Raw genomic sequence first — 17,983 nt, 5'->3', positions numbered from 1 at the left:
GATGTTAATATTTGCAATCACTCCCTACACACACACACATACACACATACACACACACACACACACAGCATTTTGTAAACCTTAAGGTGCCATGTAAATGCTAATTAATATCATCATCATCACCATTTGACCTCCTTGGACCTAATTATCATCATCTGCAAAATAAGGAGATTGGACAAGATAGCCTCTAAGGTCCTTTTCTTCTCTACATCTATGATCGTACACGATTCTTACCTCATGGAATTTACAATCCAGTGGTGGGAGGTAGGGGGTAGAGATGACAAAGACACAAATATGCGGCATGGTGTGGTAGGAAGACCATTAGACTTTGTGTCCCTGGATCTTACTATAGTGCTTGGCACATAGTAACTGCTTAATAAATGTTAGCTGACTGACTCAACTTAGAGTCAGAAGACATGGAAAAAATTCCCAGTTCTGACACTTGGTAGTTGCTTGACCATGGGAAAATTATTTAACTTCTCTGGACTTTGGAAAAAATTCAAATACTTACTACCCACCTTACAGGGTAGCCATGAGAAAAGTCTTTTATCATCTGGGTTGGTTGGTTGGCTCTCAAAGAGGACCAGAATGACATTGCTATGTTGGAAGCAAGGTACAATGTGTCTTGACTATGGTCGATCAGACCAATACAAGCTCAGAATGTTCTACAGGCATAAATATGAACATTTGGAGTGGAGATGTCTCTAAATTTGCACATCTCATCTATCTTCTGAGCTACTGCAGTTCTGCTTTGCTCAAAGCATAGCACCTTCTTTGGGCAGGCAAGCCATGCTGGGCAGTCCTGTGCCAGCATCTTCCATGTCACACAATCAATTCCAAAGTTCTTCAGAGAGACCTTGAGAGTGTCCTTGTATCACTTCTTCTGACCACCATGTGAGCATCTTCCTTGCAGAATAGTCTTTTAAGCTAACATATATTTGACATTTCAACAATGTAATCAGCCTATCAGAGTTGTAGTAGATTTTGAATGATTGGCAGCTTAGTTTGAGGAAGGATCTCAGTGTCATCTGGGATGTGCTATGTCAAGGTGCAGTAGTAGTTGCAGTCATCCTTATCACCATAGCTAGCATTTACATACCACCTACTATGTGTCAGGCACTTTACGAATATTGTCCCATTTGATCCTTACAACAACCTTGGGAGATAGGTTCTATAATTATCCCTAATTTGACAGTTGAGGAAACAGAGGCAAACAGGTTGGCATCACCACCACTATCATCATGCTCATCCTCATTGTAGCGGTAACAGGAGCGATAGTAATACCAATGCTTCTAGAAATCTGTAATTTCATTAGTATGGGCACTCCCTCCAACAGTATGGATCAAAACTCAGTTTATTCTAGTAGAATGTTTGCATGAGTTGCTTTGGCCAAAACGATTGACTTCCTGGTGGCAGACCTTCTGCTCTCTTAATGACAGACAGAGTACATTGCCAAGCTAATATTCAAGGCCTTTCCAGCATAGTAAGACCTGCCAAAGCTTGGTCACTGCTGGCTTAGCTTTCAATAACCCAAGGAGACCTCAATTTGATTCAGTTCAGCAAATGTTTAAGCACCTCCTGTGTTCCTGGTATTTGTGCTAAATGCCAATAACACAAAGACAAAAGTGAAACTGTCCCTGTCCTCAAGAGGTTTACATTTTAAAGGGTGAGGGGGGAACAATATGGCTATTCAAGGTGCATGAACAAGTATATCTCAAAAAAATGTGAAGAAGGGAGATAAAAATAACAACTAAGCAACTTGATGGACCAAGAAAAGTTTAATGAAAGTTGATCTGAGTTGATCGTCAAAGAAGAATAAAATTTATTAAAGGCACATAAGAAGAAAGGCTACATGCCAGGCATGTGGAACAGCTTATGCAAATGTTATTTCTCCTTCATTTTGAAGAAGAGCAATGAGGTCATGGGGTGATGTCTTGACTTGAGCATGAATTGGATTTAAGTGAGGCAGAGCTGCACAAAGTCACCGGCCTCATTCTCTTTGCTAGAGGCATCAAAGTCCAGTGGCAAGACAAAAGTCGGGACAATCGGCAATGGCCTGAGATGTAGCTGATGGCTTTGGTATCTCTGATGTCTGACCAAATCAGAGCACTCCACAATGCCTGCTTCAGCTGCCTTCAGGGCTGTGGGAACAATATGTTCTCATCCAGCCATTCCACTAGGGGACATCTTCACATGCTTGGAGTAGATCACCCTAATTGACTAAAGGCTTTGAAGTGTGTTGGTCACCCCTAGTCTGGTTTAGCCCATCTGCTGAGGCAGTTTTACTGGGGTGTGGCCACTGCACATGCTATAGCTTCTTGGAACCACAGGGGAGAGTTGGGTGAAGATGGATACCAAAGGGAGATGAACAACCCTATAAAGGATTGGCAAGCCCTCACACCAGAGGTGCTAGTCCTCTCTCAATACCCCATAAACCTCATACAATATACAGAGGTGAATTCAGGGAACTGCTAACAATGCAGTTTGGCTCGAATTTAAATTGTGAATTAGATTGTGAGTTCATTGAGGGAAGGCACTGTCTTTGACCTCGGGAGAATGAAGCAACAAGTATCCAAAGTGCTTAGCACAGAGCTTGGCACATAGTAGGTGCTTCATAACTATTTGGTGACTGACTAAATGAATGAATTTAGAGTTCATAAAAGGGAATAAGCACAAAATGAGAATGTTCATGTGAGTGGGAGCCAAACTGGGGCAAACCTTGAGTGTCAGTCTGAGAAACTGAGAGTTTATCCTATAAATAACAAGGAGTCACTGAAGATTTTTACAAGAGTATAACATGGTCAGACTTAGATCTTAGGAACACAGAAGCAGAGAGTCCATTTAAGAGAGTTTTACAATAGTACTCCAAGTGAAAACTGATCAATTTGTAGACTAAAGGGTAGATAAAGAGGGAGAACTGTTGTAGAAGCCAAGTCAATAAGGCTTGACAATTGAGTGGATACAGAGGATGAGGGAGAAGGAAAAATCAAGGATGACTCCAAAGTTGTGAACTTGGGTGAGTGGGAAGATGGCTGTGTCATCAAAGTCCAGAAGAGGAGCAGGTTTAGGTGGGGGGTGATGGGATTTTAGTTGGAAGAGGAATTCAGTGGAGAATTATTATTACAATTAACTATCATTGAGCTGTCATCCAACTTCTGAACAACTTGGAATGAAATGAAAAGAAGCCCAGGACCTTTTCGAGAAGTCGGTTCCATGTTTTTCTTATATCAATCTTAAATTTGTCTTTCTGGCAACTTCCACTCATCTCCTTTGGTTCTGCCTTCTGGGGCTAAGTAGAAGAAATCTAATACCTTTTTGACATAACCACCATTCAAATACTTGAAGGCTAGTTTCATGGGGAAGAAAGGAAAGAGAATGGTGTCATATCTGAAGGAATGACATGGTACATGATGATGATAACACTAATAATAATTAACACACATATAACTTCAAAGTTTGCAAAGTGTTTTGCATAATACCATCTCATTTAATCCTCACAACAGCCCTGACATATAGGTGCTATTACAATCCTCATTTTCCAGGTGAGGAAACTGATGTAGGCAGAGGTTAATGACCAAGGTCATAACAATAGTGAATTAGTGGAAAAATTGGGACTCAAACCTGGCTTTGCAATGCAGCAGCACATAGGTGGTACAGGGCATAGAGAGTTCAAATCTGGCCTCAGACACTAGCTATGTGACCTTGGTCAAGGTCTGGGTGATCTCTCTGGGCCTTAGATTCTTTATCTTTAAATTCTGATCTATCAACTGAAAAATATTCATCGTATTCCTGCTGGAGCACATATTCTGGGCTCAACTGTTCCAGCCCCGATTGATAGGCAGGGTGCCCAGAGAACCACTGATACTTATCCCTTCAGGACTGTGGGGGACCCCAAGGAGCTGGCAGTATTTTTTCTAGTACCTGAAGTTCATGAGCCCCTAGTGGTATGCTTCCTCATTAATTATCATTTTATATCAATTAGCCAGACAGAGTTAATTAACTTTTAGAAATAAGTATTTAATAAGATAGGGTAGTAAAAACAGTTGATGCTGTAGCCCAAACATAGACCTGGGGACTAGGAGATACAGAAGAAATATGACATGTTCCATGTCTTTGAAGTGCTTACAATCTTTTTCGTTAAACAAAATGTACAGATAAGAAACAATTAAAGAGAAAAAAGAGAAGCTTTGTGCTAGGAACCAGAGCCAAAACTAGGGCATCGTAACAGGTGTCTTGAAGCAAGAAACTAAAATTTAGGGGGACGGTACTGATAGCACTTGTGTTCCTACAACAACATAGAAATCACTGAGATTAGGACCTAGTTAATAAGAATAATTAGCTCAAATAACTCAAATGGAGTGATGCACTCCATTCCCCTGGCAGGTATTCAACATGCAATCCCTTCCCTTACCCATCCTCTCCTGTTTCACTCCCACCAGCAGCCTTGCGGAGTCTTTGCATCTCCACTGGTGAAGGCCTGTGTCTCTGATACTCTGTCTCCTCATTAACTGATTTCATTTTGAAAAGTTAATTTGAGGGTTCATTTGGGGTCGCTAACCCCAGGTGCATTTTGCGAAGCTTGTCCTGGATGCCAAAATCACTTAGATATAACTCTGTGAGGAACTAAGTGTCCACATAAAAAACAGCACCAAAATAGCATAAAATATAAGAAGTTATAGACCCATTTCCTTCTGTCGAAATTCCAGCTCACCCCACTCTCCTTGAGCTGCAGTTCTGTCATTTACACAGGTGGACGGATGGATGAATATGACAGCTCTCCCTGCTTCTCTCAGTGAAAAGGGTCTCCACAGTAGACATGCATTTGTGCTTCGTGATTTTGATTAAAAATGGGAAAGAGAAGATTCTTTGGGTCAGAGAATAAGGGTGCCTAACACCAGACTCTCTGGATCAAACCATAAATACCTCTGTTTGTTACCTTCTCTAACAAGCATCTTAAAGCATGCTGTCCCCATCACCTCAGTTCTGCTGGACAAAGCCAAATCTTCTGTTTAGCCTGGCTACACAGCATGTGGTTCAGGCTGTTGCAGAAGGGTTATTGAGCTCTGCAAACTATGGACGTCACTAGAGAGTAAACAAATACAGAAAACCCGTCAGTCACTTCTAGGTGAGTCACGGCATCAATGAGTGGCAAAGTAATTTCACCTGTCATTGCAACCAGGAAGAAGAAATATTATGCAGCAGCCCGGTTCCCTGATTCTCCTCTGATTCCCTGGTCTCCTTTTCCCATGTGATATGCTTAGCACTGCCCTTGCCTGATGTATGAGATTGAATGCATGCTTGTTGCACGGATTTCAATAAAAAAATAAACAAATCATACGCAACCACAAAGGTCTCTGTGCACAGACTCTAAATACTGACTTCCTTTACAAATAAAGAAGTCTGGGAAAGTGTGAGAACTTATTGTCAGATTCCCTCCTTCACATCCACCCCTCTCCCATGACAGTTTTCCAATATCCTAATACAGGATTGACTGTCTTAACATGAGAAATCATCCTGGTGGAAATGCAAAAAACAAACCAGATATTTTTTGTTCTGGCCCAAACCACCTCAAAATGTACTTGTCAAGAGTACACCTTAGGGATTCCCAAGTTCCTAGCAGAGTTGGGTGGTGCACAGTGGAAGAAGTGACTCCTCTGGAGGGAAAGGACCTGGGTTCAAATCCTATCCTTGATGTTTCTTACCACTGTGAACTCGGGCAAATTATGTAACTTTCCTGGGCCTCAGTTTTCTTATTTGCAAAAATAGGCAGTTGGACTGGATATCTCTGAAGTCCCACTCAGCTTTAAATCTATGATCCTTAGGAATCTCTCACACACTCAACACTCCCTTAAGAGCCTTACATTTGAAGATGAAATCCATAATTTCCTTACCTTTTAAAGAACTTACTGGAACATACAGACAGGTACATGAACCTTGTTATATCCTCTGTCCCCCTTCAGTCTGATCTGCACAATGCTCTTTTTCTTTAGCTTTCTTTATTTTTAATTTATGGAATAAAACAAACATTTTCACAACATAGTATAATTTTTAAAAGATGATTGCTCATGAAACTGCAAATCTATTATGCACAACTTCTTTTTCTTTTAAAATATGATAAAATTATGTAAATTTCATTCTTTTCCTTTTTTTCCTCCCTCCATCCTAGAATGGCTACTATTAGACACAAATATGTGTGTGTGTATATGTGTGTGTGTATGTACATATATATATATATATACACACAAAAATATAAACCATTCCATACATACTTCTGTTTATCAGTTCTTTCTTTAGATGTTGATAGGATCTTCCTTCATATGTCCTTGGTAGTTAATTTGGATATTTAAAGTTGTTCCTAAAACAGTGTTGCTGTTACTGTATACAATATTCTCTTGGCTCTGCTCATTTTACTCTTCGTGATTTTGTGCAAATCTAATCATGTTTTTCTAAGCTCATCAAGCTCATGGTTTCCTGTATGTTATTTCATCACAGTGATAGACCTCAACTTGTTCAGTCATTCCCCAATGACAGGCATCCTCACAATTTGGGGTTCTTTGTCACTACAGAGAGCTGCTTTAAATATATTAGAACATACAGGTTCTTTTCTTTTTTCCCTAATCATTTTTGGGAATATACCTTATAGTGATATTGTTGGGTGTGACCTGTACTTTGAGAGTCCTAGATTATAATGCTGAGACAGCAAGAAAACCAGAGAATGTGGAATGCTTAACCAAATGGAAAAGAAGCCTGGAGAGAGGTTGCTGAAATCAAGCCCAGTTTGGTTCTCTGGTGTGCCTAGCTCATAGGGGCTTCACAGGGTCTTAATTTCTCCCTTCAGCAAAAATTGCCTGTTTGTGATCAGCTTGTGGAATTCTCTGTTTCTTGTCTTGAACTACGATGGTACTGACCCACCTATTCCTTGAGAACAAAGAAAGACAAGAAATGGGTGATTTATAACCAGGAACAAGAAGAGTCCCAGCTTCTATGCTTAGATCTGCCACTAATTCCAGGCCTGGAACTGAGCCAGGTCAGGCTCACTTTCTGTGTCTTCTACTTCTGAATGAGAAAAGGGGTATTTCCCCAACTATCAGGGATGTGGAGAAGATGAATTTGATAAAGTCTATTAGATAAAGTTTTGACTTCCTCATACAAAGAGGTTCTATTAAAAACAAAGCAATATCATTAATAATGTTGGCTATCATAAGATCATTTCAAAGGCATTAAATAGCTGTGGTACAAAAGTGGCATGGACCAAATGCTCTTTTTTCAGTCAACAGAGCATTATTAAGTGCCTACTAGGCACTAGGGATACAAAGAAAGGCCACAGATAGTTTCTGCCCTTGAGGATATCACAATCTAATGACAAATGTTTTTGGATTCCCAATCCCTTCTTAATGTAGAATAAATCCAGATAAAGTTGTTTCAATTGGGTCATAATATCACCAGTTAAAGAGGGAGGTTCCACTTCCCCCCATACTCTGGGTGTGTTTGTGTGTGTGTGTGTGTGTGTGTGTGTGTGTGTGTGTGTGTGTGAGACTCAAGCCAATTTCTGAAGTTCCATCATGATGTAGATGTAACCTCAATTCCTAACCACCATTCCAGTGGAGACCAAGTTCTTATAGGTGGTAATAATTTGGAAAGACTGTATGAATGGATCTGGTGAAAGATTGTCTAACTGTAGTTAGGACCAGCCTAACTAAATTTAGACAGGTTCACCACTAAGTTGACTGCCGAATGATGCTTTTGGGAGGGGGGCTATAGCAAACCATTGAAGACCATCATCCAAGTCATAGGCCACCATCTGAATCACTGGAGGAAGGTCCCTGTCTCTATTGAAAACACAGATCCTTGGGGTATTGAAGAAGAGTATTTTTCAATTATCTTTACAGTAAAAAGGAATGCTGTAGAGACATCAATGGCAACATATTAATAACTCACTCTATGATCCCAGCTGAGCTTTATGGAGTAATAGATAGCATCAGAAGCCTTAGAGACCACCTAGTCTAGACCCTTCATTTTATAGATGATGAAACTGAGGAACAAAAAAGTTAAATGACTTGCCCAAGGTTACATAGGTAGTAGGTGGCAAAGCCAAAAATTAGGACTGGACGTTCACATACACACACACACACACACAATATATATTTTTATATAGTTATTATCAGTGTGTAGCTAGTCCTGAATTTTCAGTATTGTATTTGTAGAAAAAATGTCCATCTTTTCACTGATCACCTTCATTGGCAGCATCACCTGGATTGGTTGGGTTACTGATATGTCAGCTGCAGAGTCAGTGGAACCTTTGAAGGACAGAGAGAGAAATGACAACCAAGATTACTGGTTGATGGATTACTGAAGAAGCCAAGAGCAGCTCTTGCTGCTTTGGCCTTCCAATTGGTTTGAGAGTTTATGACTTTTGATGGTTTTGTTCTTCCTCCTGTATTCTGGCAGCCATCATAAGACCAAGAGTATGGTTTGAGTGAAAGCAGATGAAAGGCTGCTTCATCTCTCACCTACTAAGGCAGAGCAAAGAGGACCTTGGAAATAGCAAACCTCCTCTTCCCATGGCCAAAGGAGCAGTAATGACCCCTAAAGAGAAGCCCCACATTCTGTGACTATGATTATCCCCTGCATGATTGGGTCCCTGCTTTCCTAGAAAGAATCATGTGTGATATCTATCAGTTGCCCTCCACCTGTAGAGAGAAAATGGGAGGCATCTTTAAGCAAGTGAATGCCCCAAATGAAGTTTAGAAAATTGAAGAGGATGAAAATAGATTCTACCTTTAGATGCAGAGTTAGCCTTATAATTGGAGCTGTTAATTGTTTGAAGTATCAGGGTTTATTATACAAGTGGCTGATGCTTTGAGTTTTGCTATGCTTTTATCTAATATAAATTAAACTTTAACAAAAAAAAACTATGGTCATTAAGGCAGTGATGATCCAAAGGAAGATAGCCATGGTGGAACTGGACCCTGGAATTATGCATTTGAGAATCAGTTAGAGGATATGGAAGTGGTTAGCTTGAAGACTTAAAATCCTTGATAGTTGTCTTCAAGTATTTGGAGGACTGTCATCCTCCAAGTAAACAAGGGCAGGATTATCCTTGTTCTTCTCTGTTCCAGAAGGCAGAAATAGAAGAAAGAGATGGCAGTTGCAAAGAGGCAAATATGGGCTTCATATGAAAAAAAATAATCTGAATAACTTGAGTTGTCCAAACAACTGTCTTGGAAATTGATGGGTTTCCCTTCATGAGAGCAAAGTCTGAATGGCCACTGTCAGTCACATAGTAGGCGTAAGTATGTATAACACATTTCATTAGGGAATGCATCCTTGCATTTTTTTAAGCAAACATTTATAAGTACTTAAGCATAAAAGTTGTTGTTCAATAGTGTCTAACTCTTTTTTTTTAACTGAAAGTCATTTTATATTTAACTGAAAACAAAGCTTATCATAAAAGTACACAGAGCAAATAAATAAAATTTAAGGGTTAGCAATGTTAGTTTGCAGGTCAGGTTGGGGAAGTGGAGAGAGGATAAATTAACCAGGTCTCATTAGAAACAACAATCAGGAAAATAACAAAATTCTGTCCTAGCAGATCAATTCATAAACAGATCAGTAAACTACACAAGGCTCCAACCATTCATGATTATATTCAGTTTGAGGTAGCAATATGCTTAATTTTCAATTGACAGGTATGTACACCTCCCGGCTTCTCCCCTTTCTTCAAAGCTCCCCCTTGGCCCAAGTTTCTGCCTCCCATCATGCTTTAGTTCTTCCTTTAAGCTAGAAAATATCTATACTTCCCATCAGCCTACTTAACAATAAGGGGTTACACCTATATTCATACTCTTCAATTCTGGGATTGAAGATGGTTTTATTTATTATTAAATTGTATTTATTTTCAGTGTTCTACAATCACTACCACATAACTTAGATTTTTTTCTCTACCTCCCTCTCCTTTCCCCTTACCTCCCCCCTCCCTCCCCAAGGCAGCATACAAGTTTATATAGGTTCTACACATACATTCCCATTAAATACATTTTCACCATAGTCATGCTGCATAGGAGAACTAAAATGAATGGGAGAAATCATATAACAAACCAAAATGTAATACAAAAGAAAATGATCTGCTACATTCTGTGATTGAATTCCATAGTTCTGTCTCTGGATGTGGAAGGCATTTTGCCTTTAAAGACCATTGAAAATTATTTAAGTTCTTGCATTGCAATGAAGTTCTAAGTCTACCAGAAAAAATCCTCGCATACTGTGGTTGTTGCTGTGTATAAAGTTTTCCTGGTTCTGCTCCTTTCACTCAACATCAGTTCCTAGAAGTCTTTCCAGGCCTCTCTGAAGTCTTCCTGTTCATCAGTTCTTATAGCACAATAGTACTCCATCACATTCATATACCACAATTTATTCAGCCATTCCCCAATTGATGGGCATCCCCTTGATTTCCAGTTTTTGGCCACCACAAAGAGTGCTGCTATAAATATTTTTGTACATGTGAGACCCATTCCCATTTTTTTGATCTCTTGGGGATACAGTCCTAGAAGTGATATTTCTGGGTCAAAGGGTATGCACATTTTTGTAGGCCTTTAGACATAGTTCCAAATTTCCCTCCAGCATGATTAGATCAGCTCACAGCTCCACCAACAATGAATGTGTTCCACCTCTCCCACATCTTCTCCAACATTTATCATCTTCCTGTTTTGTCATGTTAGCCAGTCTGATAGGTGTGATGTGGTATCTCAGAGTTGTTTGATTTTGCATCTCTTTAATCAATAGTGATTTAGAGCATCTTTTTATATGACTACAGATATCTTTAATTTCTTCACCTGAAAACTGCCTGTTCATATCCTTTGACAACTTATCAATTGGGGAATGACTTGTATTCTTGTACATTTGACTCAGTTCTCCATATATTTTAGAAATGAGGCCTTTATCACAGACACTAGTTGAAAAAATTCTTTCCCAGTTTTCTGCTTTCCTCCTAATCTTGGTTGCATTGGGTTTGGTTGTGCAAAAACTTTTCAGCTTAATGCAATCAAAATTATCCATTTTGTACTTCATAATGCTTTCTATCTCTTGTTTAGTCAAAAATTCCTCCCTTCTCCATAAATCTGATAAATACACTATTCCTTGCTCCACTAATTTGTTTATAGTATCAGTCTTTATACCTATGCACCCATGTACCCAATGGGTACATTATCATGTGCCCATTTGGACTTTATTCTTGTGTATGGTTTCAGGCATTGGTCTATGCCTAGTTTCCGCCACACAGCTATCCAGTTTTCCCAGCAATTTTTGTCAAACACTGAGTTCTTATCCTAGAAGCTGGGGTCCTTGGGTTTATCAAACAGTAGATTGTTATATTCATTGTCTACTGTGTCTTGAGTACCTAACCTATTCCCCTGGTCTACCCTTCTGTTTCTTAGCCAGTACCAAGCAATTTTGGTAATTGCTGCTTTATAATACAATTTGAGATCTGGTAGAGTTAGGCTACCTTCCCTACCATTTCTTTTCATTAGTCCCCTTGATATTCTAGACCTTTTGTTCTTCCAAATGAATTTTGATATTATTTTTTTCTAGCTCTGCAAAATAATTTTCTGATAGTTTGATTGATCTGGCACTGAATAAGTAAATTGATTTAGGTAGAATTGTCATTTTTATTGTATTGACTTGGCCCACCCACGAGCAACTGATGTTTTTCCACTTACCTAGATCTGACTTTGTTTGTGCAAAAAGTATTTTGTAATTGTGTTCATATAGTCCCTGGGTTTGTTTTGGCAGGTAGACTCCCAAATATTTTATAGTGTCTACCATAGCTTTAAATGGAATTTCTCTTTCTATCTCTTGCTGTTGGACTCTGTTAGTAATATATGGAAATGCAGAAGATTTGTGTGGGTTTATTTTGTAACCTGCACCTTTACCAACGTTGTTTATTATTTCAAGTAGTTTTTTACTTGATTCTATGGGATTCGCTAAGTACATCATCATATCATCTGCAAAGGTGAAAACTTAGTTTCTTCTTTGCCTATTCTAATTCTTTCAATTTCTTTTTCTTCTCTTATTGCTACAGCTAACATTTCTAGTACCATATTGAATAACAGTGGTGATAGTGGGTATCCTTGTTTCACCCTGATCTTACTGGAAATACATCTAGCTTATCTCCATTGCATATAATTCTGGCTGAAGGGTTTTTTTTTTATACTGCTTATTATTTTATGGAAAGTTCCATTTATTCCTATGCTCTCTAGTGTTTTTAATAGGAATGGGTGTTGTGTTTTGTCAAAAGCTTTTTCTGCATCTATTGAGATAATCATGTGGTTTTTGTTAGGTTTGTTGTTCATATGATCAATAATACTAATAGTTTTCCTAATATTGAACCAGCTCTGCATTCCTGGTATGAATCCTATCTGATCATAATGTAGTATTCTCATGATAAATTGCTATATTCTTTTTGCTAAAATCATTTAAAATTTTCTCATCTATATTCATTAGAGAAATTGGTCTATAATTTTCTTACTCTGTTTTGGCTCTTCCTGGTTTAGGTATCAAAACCATATTTTTATCATAAAAAGAATTTGGGAGGACTCCTTCTTCCCCAATTTTCCCAAATAGTCTTTAAATGATTGACAGAATGCACTTGTAAACCATCTGACCCTGGAGAATTTTTCCTAGGGAATTCATTGATGGCTTGTTCAATTTCTTTTTCTGAGATGGGATTATTTAAGTATTCAACTTCCTCTTCTGTTAATCTGGGCAATTTATATTTTTTAAAATAATCATCCATCTCATTTAGATTGTCAAATGTATGTGCACAAAGTTGGGCAAAGTAATTTCTAATTATTGTTTTAATTTCCTCCTCATTGGAGGTGAGTTCACCCCTTTCGTTTTTGATATTGGTAATTTGATTTTCTTCTTTCTTTTTTTTAATCAAATTGACCAAAGGTTTATCAATTTTATTGGTGTTTTCATAAAACCAACTCTTAGTTTTATTTATTATTTCAATAGTTTTCTTAATTTCAATTTTATTAATCTCTCCTTTGATTTTCAGTATTTCTAATTTGGTATGTGTCCAACTCTTTAGGACTCCATTTGGGGTTTTCTTGGGAAAGATACTGGAGGTTTGCTATTTCCTTCTCCAAAACATTTTGCAGGTGAGGAACCTGAGGTAAACAATGTTAAGTAACTTGACCAGGGTCATACAACTAGTAAGATGAGTCTTCCTGACTGAAGGCCTAGCATTTAATCCACTACACCACTTAGCTGGCTCAAGCAGAAAAGACTTGATTTTTATTCATCAATGAGCAAAAAATTAAAAATTTTAAAGTTGACATCAAAGTTTTATTTTAAAAATACAAACTTTAAAAATGTGACATAAAATGCCAAATTTTTGCTGTAGTGGGAATCAGGTGCATACAAAGATAGTTAATTTTCGTCTCTTTTTAACCTTACACAGATTGACCAAAATAGATTATAAGATTTCTTCATCTTTTTGTCCTAGAGAATGAGACATCACATACCAGGTGTTGAAGATATAAATTCCTCAATCCCATCTTTGCAATTAACTGATGAGGCCACTTGTTCAAGGTATAGTCATGAGTGAATCAAGACGCTATTGATGCATTGCACATCTTTGTTTTCTTTTTACATGTGCTATCTTCAAAAAAGCTATTTTCATGAACAGCTTATAAGAAATAAGATTGCATTGAATAGATTTGTAAAAGGCCTGGCAAGTAGCAGATAGATCTACTTCCTTTCACCAATCAAGTCAAAGTGGTGGTGTTTGTAATGCCACAAATCTGTCATAGCATTAAATACAAGCAAACTTCAATTTCCAAATCCTAGAATCATTGATCTAGAGCTTGAAGGGACTTTGGAAACCATCCTTCTCATTTTATGAATGAGGACCTGAGGCTCAGGTTAATAAAAATAGTGTTTATATAGCACTTCTGGATTTTTAGTGTGGACAAAGCAAGTTGTTCCAATAATCTCTTAGAAAGCTTGGGAAATGATAAAATTATTTCATTTTACAGCAGTCACTGCTTTCTCCTGTATGTTCATCTTATGTTTGACAGTGACTTCCAAGTCACTGCTCTCCCATTTCTGGCAGCTAGACAGAGCTCTAGAGATGGAGTCTTGCAAAATCTTCACCATTGTTGCATATCACTAAGGATTACTTTCCATGAAAGAATAAGAAAGCCTGACAACCCACCCAAAAACAAACAATTCTGTTGTTTACTTGAAGCGTGTGCAACTGCTAAGCTGAGGATCAAATAAGGAGGGCAACATACACCAAACGTTTCATCCTTTCTTTACGTTCCTGTACTACTAGACGTAGTAGATGTGCTTTCAAAACAGATATCACTGATGACCAGTTTTAAGAATGCCAACTGATCAAAAAAAGATGGAGCAGTAAGAATTCATAGCTTTTGGACAGACACAAAGTACTCAACACCTTTGTGTTTTTCATTTTCAAAATATGGTATCACAAGACATCTGCATGTGATGTCCACAGTCAGGAGAGCCATTAGCGATTATGGAGAGCATTTGTAGAAGATAAAATTTTTCATTGTAAAACATTGAGCACAGCCACAATTAAATCCTTATGTAGGTGATTATTAAAATAGGTAGCATTTCAAGGAGATGTTCACAGGATCCTCAAGCTAGAGCTGCAAGAGACCTCAGAGTGTTTCTCGTTATGTTATCATAGTTTTAGAGCATATTGACAAGAATTAGAACTAAACCTTTCTCAAGACCATCCCCATTTTCATTTCAATCCCTGAATGTTCTCTCAATTTTCACTAAATATGGAACAATGGCAATCAGTGGTACCATTATGCTTGTTAGGACATTCATCTTCAGACACATTAGCTGGTTTGTCCTCATCCAATGAAACATCAATCAATCAATCCATAGTCATTTATTAAGTGCCTACCATAGCTAAGGCACTGTACTAGTGTGCTGGACATGGGATATAAATGGATGAAAGTCCCTACTCTCAGGAAACTTATGTTCTAATACATTTCTTTTCATTCAAACTTGACCATGGAGAACTGGTCAGCCCACAAGATCTGGATAGTTAGTGGTTTTTAAAACATTCATTAGCCCCATGCCAGTTTCTGAATCCTTTCTCAATAATAGATCAAGTTCAATGTACTCTTTGATACATCACTAGAGAAAAAAGTAAAAGTGGGGGCGGAGCCAAGATGGCAGAGTAGAAAGACGCACATACACATAGCTCTGAACCCACAACACATACAACGGCTACAAGGAAGTAACTCATGGCGAATTCTGCACCCAGAGGCCATGGAACATTGGAGCGAGAGAGATTTCTGTTCCGGAGAGACCTGCAAACCTCTCGCGGGGGGTCCTTCGCGCTGAGGACTGGGCGCCAGGACTGGGAGCTGAGTGCAGCCCTGCCGCGGCCACCGAGAGATACAGATCCGAGCAGGCTTCAGGGACAGGATCACCAGCGGCCGCACAAGTACCTTCACCCACAGGTGACGGGGTCGGTGAGAGAGTCTCTTTGGCGGGTTGAGAGGGGAGTGGGGTGCCCCCATAACTCAGCCCCCCCCCCCCGCCCGAGGTAGAAGCTGAGAGGCGGCTACAGACCGGGGCTCCCCAAGCGGGTGGGAGCCTGAATCCATTGTGGAAGGTCTGTGCATAAACCCCCTGAGGGAACTGAGCCTGAGAGGAGGCCCTGCCCCGACCTCAGCACCGAAACTTAATCTCATACTGAATAGCAGCCCTGCCCCCGCCAAAAGCCCTAAGGCTGGAAGCAGCATTTGAATCTCAGACCCCAAACGCTGGCTGGGAGGATCAGGAGGTGAGGTGAGTGTGAAGAGAATATTCAGAGGTCAAGTCACTGGCTGGGAAAATGCCCAGAAAAGGGAAAAGAAATAAGACTATAGAAGGTTACTTTCTTGGAGAACATACATTTCCTCCCTTCCTTTCTGATGAGGAAGAACAATGCTTACCATCAGGCAAAGACACAGAAATCAAGGCTTCTGTGTCCCAGCCCACCCAATGGGCTCAGGCCATGGAAGAGCTCAAAAAGAATTTTGAAAATCAAGTTAGAGAGGTGGAGGAAAAACTGGGAAGAGAAATGAGAGAGATGAAAGAAAAGCATGAAAAGCAGATCAGCTCCCTGCTAAAGGAGACCCAAAAAAATGTTGAAGAAATTAACATCTTGAAAACTAGCCTAACTCAATTGGCAAAAGAGGTTCAAAAAGCCAATGAGGAGAAGAATGCTTTCAAAAGCAGAATTAGCCAAATGGAAGAGGAAATTCAAAAGCTCATGGAAGAAAATAGTTCTTTCAAAATTAAAATGGCACAGATGGAGGCTAATGACTTTATGAGAAAGCAAGATATCACAGAACAAAGAGAGAAGAATGGAAAAATGGAAGATAATGTGAAATATCTCATTGGAAAAACAACAGACCTGGAAAATAGATCCAGGAGAGACAATTTAAAAATTATGGGACTACCTGAAAGCCATGATCAAAAGAAGAGCCTAGACATCATCTTTCATGAAATTATCAAGGAAAACTGCCCTGAGATTCTAGAACCAGAGAGCAAAATAAATATTCAAGGAATCCACAGAACACCACCTGAAAGAGATCCAAAAAGAGAAACTCCTAGGAACATTGTGGCCAAATTCCAGAGTTCCCAGGTCAAGGAGAAAATATTGCAAGCAGCTAGAAAGAAACAATTCAAGTATTGTGGAAATACAATCAGGATAACACAAGATCTAGCAGCCTCTACATTAAGGAATCGAAGGGCATGGAATAGGATATTCCAGAAGTCAAAGGAACTAGGACTAAAACCAAGAATCACCTACCCAGCAAAACTGAGTATAATACTTCAGGGGAAAAATTGGTCTTTCAATGAAATAGAGGATTTTCAAATTTTCTTGATGAAAAGACCAGAGCTGAAAAGAAAATTTGACTTTCAAACACAAGAATGAAGAGAAGCATGAAAAGGTGAACAGCAAAGAGAAGTCATAAGGGACTTACTAAAGCTGAACTATTTACATTCCTACATGGAAAGACAATATTTGTAACTCTTGAAACATTTCAGTATCTGGGTACTGGGTGGGATTACACACACACAGATGCACACACGCACACATACATAGAGACAGAGTGCACAGAGTGAATTGAAGAGGATGGGAGCATATCTTAAAAAAAAAAATGAAATCAAGCAGTGAGAGAGAAATATTGGGAGGAGAAAGGGAGAAATTGAATGGGGCAAATTATCTCTCATAAAAGAGGCAAGCAAAAGACTCATTAGTGGAGCGATAAAGAGGGGAGGTGAGAGAAAAAAGTAAAAGTAATACGGCAGGATGATACACAAAGCAAAATGTTGCATCCTTTGATGGACAATATTCTAACCCCTCCACTTTTCCTACTAATCTGACTGAAAATGTCTTTGTTTATTCCCTAGTTTGCTTTTAGGAAACATTCTCTATCTAGGCTGGTAAAGTCCATTGGATAATCAAGACTGATATTCGAATCTACTTTTTGGAATATCACAGAACCAGGTCCTGTGATGGAATGAATGTTGAATGATTTTGTCTAGGAGCCACACTGACCTGAATGAAGAGATAAAGGTTATTCTGTTCATCATTACTCAGTTTAGTGCATGCCCTGGAAGTGGCAGCAGCATTATCTTCATGTAATTTTTCAACCAAAGAGTTTGAGTGATGTGCACTGCTATCACCACATTCATTAAAATTCAGTTTGTCTGCTCCTTTTATTGTCTTAACATTGAACTGATCCATATTTCAAAATTAAAAGAGGATACTACGTGATCAAAATAAAATGTAAAACTCTGCTTTTGGTGTGCTATTTCAAGAGAGTATATGAAGGATGGAGAAAGGGAGGGAAGGAAAGGGATTGAGCATTTATATGGCATCTACTCTGTCAGACACTTTGCTAAGTGTTTTACAAATAATGTCTCATGTGATTCTCATACTGAC

General features: G+C 38.9%; 1 protein-coding gene across 4 annotated transcripts in view; it reads left to right on the top strand.

Moving 5' to 3' along the window:
• Window positions 1-17,983, top strand: part of LOC140529685 (protein FAM163A-like) — a 122,389-nt gene that overhangs the window by 66,752 nt on the left and 37,654 nt on the right. Inside the window, exons 1-3 of one of the 4 annotated variants that reach the window (XM_072648509.1) lie at window positions 13,029-13,157; window positions 13,505-13,590; window positions 15,305-17,754. The exons of 2 other annotated variants lie outside the window; for them this stretch is intronic. In XM_072648509.1, coding sequence (XP_072504610.1) covers window positions 15,881-16,969 — 1,089 coding nt within the window. In that variant the 5' untranslated portion in view covers window positions 13,029-13,157; window positions 13,505-13,590; window positions 15,305-15,880 and the 3' untranslated portion in view covers window positions 16,970-17,754. Of the gene's footprint in view, window positions 1-13,028; window positions 13,158-13,504; window positions 13,591-15,304; window positions 17,755-17,983 lie in introns of those variants that run through there. One more of the 4 variants, XM_072648510.1, reaches the window with a different exon arrangement.

This window comes from Notamacropus eugenii, chromosome 2 (assembly GCF_028372415.1).
Source record: "Notamacropus eugenii isolate mMacEug1 chromosome 2, mMacEug1.pri_v2, whole genome shotgun sequence".
Classification (NCBI taxonomy): Eukaryota; Metazoa; Chordata; class Mammalia; order Diprotodontia; family Macropodidae; genus Notamacropus; species Notamacropus eugenii.
Note: the sequence above shows the minus strand (reverse complement) of the source record. Positions and strands in the feature narration are given on the sequence as shown.